The sequence below is a fragment of the Colobus angolensis genome, unplaced genomic scaffold (assembly GCF_000951035.1).
Source record: "Colobus angolensis palliatus isolate OR3802 unplaced genomic scaffold, Cang.pa_1.0 Scaffold25, whole genome shotgun sequence".
Taxonomy (NCBI): Eukaryota; Metazoa; Chordata; class Mammalia; order Primates; family Cercopithecidae; genus Colobus; species Colobus angolensis.
The window spans coordinates 1,084,236-1,092,785 of NW_012115710.1; the positions used below are offsets into that span (position 1 = coordinate 1,084,236).

Here is an 8,550-nt window from a genome sequence, read left to right on the forward strand (position 1 = left end):
AGTGTGTGTCTGGGTGAGGCTTTTCCTCTGGGAGAGGGGAGTGCCCGGTTGTAATTAGAATTTTCAATGGGATGCAGGACATCCACAGCTACATCGAAAGCAGGTCATGTCAGCCCCTGGCAGGGAACCCTCCACCGGCTTCCCGTGTTCCCCAGGACAAAAGCCCAACTCCTCACTGTGGCTCCACAGCCCTGTGTCCAGGGCCCCTGCCAGTGTCCAGCGTCCTCCTGGGAGCTTGCCCTCATCTCCTGACTCTCTCTGCCCCGTCACATTTGCTTTTCTCTTTTCCCAAACATCAAAACCCTTCCTGTCTCCAGTCGTTGTCCCTGCTCTTACCCTATGTCCCCTGCCCTTTATCCTCCTTCAGGTCTGGACTCAGAGATGTCTCCCATGCCCTCCCACCCCCATCTGAAGTTCCCTCTGCCTATCAGTCTCTGTCACATTACTCAGGTTTTATTATCTCTGCGTCAATCACATCAGAAACACGCTTTTTTTGTTTTTCCAAACAGGTTCTCACTCTGTCCTCCAGACTGTGAGTGCAGTCTCGTGATCTTGGCTCACTGCAACCTCTGTCTCCTGGGTTGAAGCAATTCTTATGCCTCAACTTCCCAAGCAGCTGAGATTACAGGTCTGTGCATGCCACCACACCCGGCTAATTTTTGTATTTGTATTTCCTTTTATTTTTGAGTCTTACTCTGTTGCCCAGGCTGGAGTGCAGTGGCACAATCTCGGCTCACTGCAACCTCCACTTCCCAGGTTCAAGCGATTTTCCTACCTCAGCCTCTCGAGTAGCTGGGATTACAGATGCCCACGAAGCCCAGCTACTTTTTGTATTTTTGCTACAGATGGGGTTTCACCATGTTGTTCAGGCTGTTATCGAACTCCTGACCTCAAGTAATCCAACCCCCTTTGCCTTCCAGAGTCCTAGTATTACAGGCGTGAGCCAACGTGCCCGGTCCACTTTTTGTATTTTTAGTAGAGACAGGGTTTCACCATGTTGGCCATACTGGTCTCAAACTCCTGAGCTCAAGTGATTTTCCCACCTCAGCTTCCTAAGTAGCTGGTACAACAGACAAACAGGCGTGCACCACCAGACCTGGCTAAGTTTTTGTATTTTTGGTAGAGATTGGGTTTCACCGTGTTGCCCAGGCTGGTCTCAAACTCCTGAGCTCAAGCGATGTACCCACCTCGGCCTCCCAGAATGCTGGGATGACAGGTGTGAGCCACCACACCCAGCCTCTGCATGGGGTTTGGTCAGGGCTGAGTCTGTGCCCTGAAGGAGAGCTCATTCCAGCCCAGCTCCCCACTCCTACAGCGTGTGTGGAGGCTTTTCCAGGAGAGCCGGAGTTTTCCTGTAGGAGTTTATCATCCCTGCTGCAGTGGGCAGCAGAGGGGACCGTATTTCCTCAGGGTGAGGTCTCCTTTGTATGTGTCCTACGCGGAGGGGGCATGTTCATTCTGCGCAATAAACAACGTATTCTGACATTCAGGATTGACTTCAAAGACTCTTAGTCTGTGAGGAAGAAACCCAGAAGAGGAAGAGGAAAGCAAAGGAGTCAGGGATGGCTCTTTCTCAGGTGAGATGATATTCTCGGTGGATTGTTCTGTCTCCTTCCTTTCAGAAACGCTGGGGCTTGGAGTTGGGAATATTCTCAGAGTCTGAAGCTTCCTGCCTGACAGGTTTGCTCACACTCACCCGTGCCTTCCCTCAGTCCCTCTCATCTCGCTTAGATTCCATCTCCTGTGACCCAGTGACATGAACTTGGGAAGAGGCTGCACTGGGCATGGGCCTGGGAACGGCTCACACCCAGACATGGATGGAGACGGGGTGAGGGTCCCGTGGTGTCAGTGCTGTTGGGCAGCAGGGATTGTTCAGGGGCCACATCTGGATACACTGTGAGCTCTCTGTAGACCAGGATTAGAGCAGCTACTAATAGAAGTCACATATTAATGTGCACAAAATACGTGGAATATTCTAGAATAGGAGAACAATAATGGGAAATCTTCTGCTTAATTTCTTTTTTTAGTTTTATTTTTTCTAGAGACGGAGTTTTGCTCTTGTTTCCCAGGCTGGAGTGCAGTGGCGCGATCTTGGCTCACTGCCACTTCCACCGCCCAGGTTCAATCGATTCTACTATTTCAGTCTCCCCAGTAGCTGGGATTACAGGCATGTGCCACCACCCCTGGCTAATTTTGTATTTTTAGTAGAGAGGAGGTTTCTCCATGTTGGTCAGTCTGGTCTCGAACTCCTGACCTCAGGTGATCCGCCTGCCTCAGCCTCCCAAAGTGCTGGGATTACAGGTGTGAGCCATCGCGCCCAGCCGATTTCTACCTGATTTTATACTACATTTTTAGGTAATTGAATGAGTTACTGTGTTTCTGACTAAAAAAACTTACTAATTGGAATAGAAAGTTCTTAGATTGACATGAATGACACATGAATGATTCCGTCAGTTTTTGTTTGTTTAGTTTTTTGGGTTTTTTTTTTAGACAATTTTGCTTTTGTTGCCCATGCTGGAGGGCAATAGCGCAATCGTGGCTCACCACAACCTCCACCTCCCACTTTCAAGCAATTCTCCTGCCTCAGCTTCCCAAGTAGCTGGGATTACAGGCATGCGCCACCACGCCCAGCTAATTTTGTATTTTTAGTAGAGACAGGTTTCTCCATGTTAATTAGACTGGTCTGGAACTCTTGATCTTAGGTGATCCACCCGCCTCGGCCTCCTGAAGTGCTGGGATTACCGGCATGCGCCACCGCACTCAGCTGATTCCATTATTATTTTAAGAATATGAACTCAACCTCAGTAATAGCAGGAGATTCATTCAACCATTCTTAGCCCATTTAGCTCATGGAGACTGTGGAATTGCTGTGGAGAGCCTTGTGAAACAGATGTTTTTGATAAAAATGGTTACAATTTTTCTCAAATATGGGAGCAGTACTTTTTTGTCCTATGGGATAAAGGCATATTCTCATTCTACCTATTTTTATTATTATTATTATTATTATTTCTGAAACAGAGTCTTGCTCTGTTGCCCAGGTTGGAGTGCAGTGGCATGATCTTGGCTTACTGCAACCTCCACTTTTCGGGTTCAAATGATTCTCCTGCCTCAGCCTCCCGAGTAGCTAGGATTATAGGTGTGTGCCAGCACTCCGGGCTAATTTTTTTTTGTATTTTTAGTAGAAACGGGGTTTCACCATGTTGATCAGGCTGGCCTCAAACTCCTGACGTCAGGTGATCTGCCCACCTCAGCCTCCCAGAGTGTTGGGATTGCAGGCGCACCAATTGTTATTAAATATATATTGTTATATTTAAACATCACATGATGCATGTATTTGTTTTGTGGTAAAACTCCAAGCAAAGCTGCAGCTTAGGCTCTTAGCTATAAAGCATCTCCTTTCCTTGTCACGTCCTCCACCCTCCTTCGGGCCTCACTGGGGAGCCGCTACTGTCAGTTCTGTGCCAGGTGTCGGAGCAAGTCTCATACACATGTATTTCTGCATTGTTATGAGACTTTAAAAAAAAAAACTGTACTAAATTAAAAAAAGAAAATTTTATATATATATATTTTTTACTTTAGGTTTGAGACTACATGTGAAGGTTTGTTATGCAGGTAAACTCATGTCATCAGGGTTTGTTGTACAGATTATTTCATTACTTCAGCGTCAAGCCCAGTACCCAATAACTTTTTTTTTAATTTAATTTTTTTTGAGGCTGAGTTTTGCTCTTGTTGCTCAGTCTGGAGTATGATGGCGTGATCTCAGCTCACTGCAAACTCCATCTCCAGGGTTCAAGTGAGTCTTCTGCCTCAGCTGGGATTACAAAAAACCTGCCACCACGCCTGGCTAATTTTTGTATTTTTAGTAGAGACAGGGTTTCAACATGTTGGCCAGGCTGATCTTGAACTCTTGACCTAAGGTGATTCACCCTCCTCAGCCTCCCAAAGTGCTGGGATTACAGGCGTGAGCCACCACGCCCGGCCCCCAATAGTTATTTTTTCTGCTCCTCTCCTTCCTCCCACTCTCCATCTTCAAGTAGACCCCAGTGTCTGTAGTTTTCTTCTTTGTGTTCCAGGAAGTATTTTACTCTGATATTTGATCCTGCTGGTTGTGAAAATTTACATGTTGTCATGTTAGTAAACATGGATAGCTTGCTCTTTGGCATTGGAAATTGGCTGAGTGACAACCTGTGGGTCATTTGCGATTTTTCTCTGTATAAAGAGTGCCATAGTGGCGGCCTCCGTGCACGCCTGCATTCCTGCAGGTATCTGAAGATTCCTCCAGGTGAGGCAGTTGAAGGAGTGATTGCCTCCTCTAGGATGAAGCATTTCCTGTTTTCCTAGATCCGACAAGATTCCCCCCACCCCCAACTGCCAAAGTGTCCTGTTCCAGCAAGATGAGATTCCTCTTCAGTTAAACAAAACTTGCTACTTTTTGTATTTTTAAAACTCATATATATATACACATACACACATATACGTATATATACACACACACGTATATATACACACACGTATACACACACATGTATATATATACACACACACATCCCCACACATATACACATATCCCCACACATATACACACGTATGACATACACGTACTTATATAAACACACACATATGTGTTTTGAAAATCTGGGACAAAGGATATAGCAGGACGAGCCGCAGACAAAACCTCTCAGACACTGAGTTGTAGAAGGAAGGGCTTTATTCACCTGGGAGCTTCGGCAAGCTACCGTCTTAAAATCTGAGCTCCCCGAGTGCACAATTTCTGTCCCTTTTAAGGGCTCATGACACTAAAGATTTCACATGAAAGCGTCGTGATTGAGCAATCTAGGGGATACATGATGGGTTTCACGCACCGGTGGTCAGAGAGAAACAGAACAGGGCAGGGAGTTTCACAGTGTTCTTCTATACAATGTCAGCAGTCTATGAATAACATGGGTTTCTAAGTTATGAGTTGATTTTTAACTACTGGGTTTAGGCCAGGCAGGCCCAGGCCTGGTTTCGGGCCTGGCGCCGGGCTACCTGTCTTTGGTTTTACTTCCTTGTTTTTTTCTTAAAACAGGTACTGAGTATAAAACAATATACAACAATGTGAGAGGGTCTCTCTCTTTCCTCATTGATAGTGCTTTGTATTAACATCTAGTTTTTTGTCAGTCTGAGTAGGTTTTATTATTTTATAAACATACATATATATATATAAATGGATTTTTGTACTTTGAATAATTTTGTTTTCAGGTATTTTATTTTATTCTGAGACGGGGTCTCGCTTTGTTGCCCAGGCTGGAGTGCCCTGGCACGATCATGGCTCACTGCAACCTCCACCCTCAGGGTCAAGCTGTCCTCCCACCTCAGCCTTCCAAGTAGCTGGCACCACAGGTACCTGCCACCATGCCCGGCTAATTTTTTTTTTCTTTTTTTTTTTTGAGACCAAGTTTCTGTTGCTTAGGTTAGAGTGCAGTGGGGCGATCTGGGATCACTACAACTTCTGCCTCCTGGAATCAAGCGATTGTGCTGCCTCAGCTTCTGGCATAGCTGGGATTACAGGCGTGTTTCACCGCACCTGGCTGATCTTGTACTGCGGACGTTGTCATCTCTGAAGACATCACTCGTGCTATGTCTCATCTAGATACTGAATGTCACTTGGTGTGTCAATATAAGTTTCAGACATTTCTTTAACAGGAACCCTGCTTTCATTTTTTATTCATTTCTTGTATTTTTCACAAACATAAGAAGTTCATACTGAGAGGGTGCCATGACCTCTTCAAAAAGTGTAATCAGACACAAGTGGGAAGACATCATGTGGTGAAAAGTCCCTTATTCGGATGTCAGAACATTCACTACAGTGAAATCCACGCTTTCCCCTCTCTCCTCTTCTCATTTTCTGTAAGGATAAGAACTCCTCCCATAGCCATTTGGTTAAAATGTGTTTTCCTTTCAGGGTCTGTTGACATTCAGGGATGTGGCCATAGAATTCTCTCAGGAGGAGTGGAAATGCCTGGACGCTGCTCAGAGGACTCTGTACAGAGACGTGATGCTGGAGAATTACAGGAACCTGGTCTCCCTGGGTGAGGACAACTTCCCTGCTGGGGATGTGCCCTTGTGAATCTTTGTATTTTCTCTTGTTTCTTTTGGGAGCCCCATTCTTGCTTGACTGAAATGGACACTGTATTGAGTTTGAAGTGAAAAGCTTTATGATGTAGCATCTAGACTTTCACTGTCCCCTTTTTTTTAGATGTTCTGCATTTTTCATGGTACCTCAGTGTGGGTTCCAGAACTAAAGTAGGCATAAAACCTTATGGCAGGCTGGGCATGGTGACTCACACCTGTCATCCCAGCACCTTGGAAGGCCTAGGTGTGTGGATCACTTCAGGTCAGGAGTTCGAGACCAGCCTGGCCAACATGTAGAAACCCCATTTCTACTAAAAATAGAAAAGTGAGCCCGGCATGGTGGCACGTGCCTGGCGTGGTGCATGCCTCTAATCCCAGCTCCTAGAAAGGCTGAAGAAAGAGAATCACTTGAATCCAGGAGGCGAAGGTTCCAGTGAGCTGAAAACACTCCACTGTACTCCAGCCTGGGCAACAGACTGTCTGAAGAAACAAAAACAAAAATAAAACCTTCTGGTAGACTTTAAAGATGTCCAGTTCCCTGTTTGCTTCTCCTGTACTTTCGATTCAGTAGTTCTTGGAAGAGAACTCCATGTCCACATATTACATATTACAGTGCTCCCCAAGCATTCAGAAGGAGGCAGTCAGCGGAGCAATTAGTGAAATATTTTCCCAGATCCATCTGTAATGTCTTCTTTCCTACTGAAACGTAGGGCTGGGACTCTAGAAAAGCGCCAGCATGTTATGGTTCTTTCTTTTTATAAGCAGAAGCCTCTTTCTCACCTGTTATCTCTGTGTTGGAGCAAGGGAAAGAGCCCTGGACTGTGGAGTGTGAAGTGAAAATAGCAAAAAAAATTCAGGGCCGGACACAGTGGCTCATGCCTATAATCCCAGCAGTTTTTCAGTCCAAGGTGGGTGGATCACCGGATGTTGGAAGTTCGAGAACAGCCTGACCAACATGGAGAAACTCTGTCTCTACTAAGAATACAAACTTAGCCGGGCGTGGTGGTGCATGCCTGTTAATCCCAGCTACTCAGGAGGCTGAGGCAGGAGAATCGCTTAAATCCAGGAGGCGGAGGTTGCGGTGAACCAAGATCGCACCATTGCACTCCAGCCTGGGCAACGAGAGCAAAACTCTGCCTCAAAATAAATAAATAAATAAATAAATAAATAAATAAATAAATAAATAAATAAATAAATAAATAAATAAATAAATAAATAAATAAATAAATAAATAAATCCAGCTGGGTGGGAATGTATTACAGGTGTAAAGGCAGGTAAGAGCTCAGACGGGCAGAGTGGAAGCTCCACCTTCCAATAGTGTGTGGGGAAACTCTCTGCAAGTGGGAGAATTCTGTGGGAAAAGGAAAGTTTAAATCCTGAGATCTCTGAATAGACATCTTTTTTTTCCACCGCTATTTCTCTGTTCTTTTTTTCTTCTCTTTCTTCTTCTTTCTTTTCCTTTTCTGTCTTTCCTTTGTCTCACACTGTCGCCCAGGCTACAGTGCATTGGCTCAATCTTGACTAACCATAGACTCTGCCTCCCGGGCTCAAAGGATTCTTCTGCCCAGCTTTCCGTGTAGCTGGGACTGCAGGCATTCACCACAATGCCCAGCTAATTTTTGTGTTTTTAGTAGAGACGGTTTCACCATGTTGGCCAGGGTGGTCTCAAACTCCTGATCTCAAATGATCCACCTTCTTCGGCTTCTCAAAACACTGGGATTACAGACATGAGCCACCATGGCCCAACCATTGTTATTATTTTAGATAGTTTTGTCTTTTAGTTCTTAGTAAACATGTAAGTGGTTGAAGCATGATTCCAGGGTGAATATAACAACCACGTTAGTGTCCATTCCTTTCAGTATGCAGAAATGAAGTGTGTTGTATAGATATTTGGGCACAGGTTATTGCTGCAGGTATGTTAAACATCTTAAATTATAGCATAATGATGGAACTTAACATTTTTGTAAGCTGGCCGGGTGCAGTGGCTCACGCCTGTAATCTCAGCACTTTGGGAGACCAAGGTGAGTGGATCACCTGAGGTCAAGAGTTAAAAACCAGCCTGGCCAACATGTCAAAACTTTGTCTCTACTAAAATTACAAAAATCAGTGAGGCACGGCAGTGCGTGACTGTAATCCCAGTGGAGGCAGGCAGGTCACCTGAAGTCAGGAGTTTGAGACCAACCTGGCGAATGTGGTGAACTCCGTTTCCACTAAAAATAGAAAACTTAGCCAGGCATGGTGCCAGGTGCCTGTAATCCCAGCTACTCAGGAGGCTGACACAGGAGAATTGCTTGAACCCGTGAGGTGGAGGTTGCAGTGAGCCGAGATGGCACCATTGCACTCTCTAGCCTGGGATCTAGGGCAAGACTCCATCTCAAAAACAAACAAACAAGGGCCGGGCGCAGTGGCTCAAGCCTGTAATCCCAGCACTTTGGG

The 8,550-nt window shown here is 45.5% G+C and overlaps 1 protein-coding gene across 1 annotated transcript in view; it reads left to right on the forward strand.

The window, feature by feature from the left end:
• The first annotated feature begins 530 nt into the window (after positions 1–530).
• The window catches only part of LOC105514664 (zinc finger protein 701-like), an 18,224-nt gene continuing 10,204 nt past the window's right edge, over positions 531–8,550 (forward strand). Inside the window, exons 1-3 of the mRNA XM_011946172.1 lie at positions 531–628; positions 1,491–1,577; positions 5,945–6,071. Of these exons, the coding sequence (XP_011801562.1) occupies positions 1,563–1,577; positions 5,945–6,071 (142 nt within the window). The 5' untranslated portion in view covers positions 531–628; positions 1,491–1,562. The remainder of the gene's footprint in view (positions 629–1,490; positions 1,578–5,944; positions 6,072–8,550) is intronic.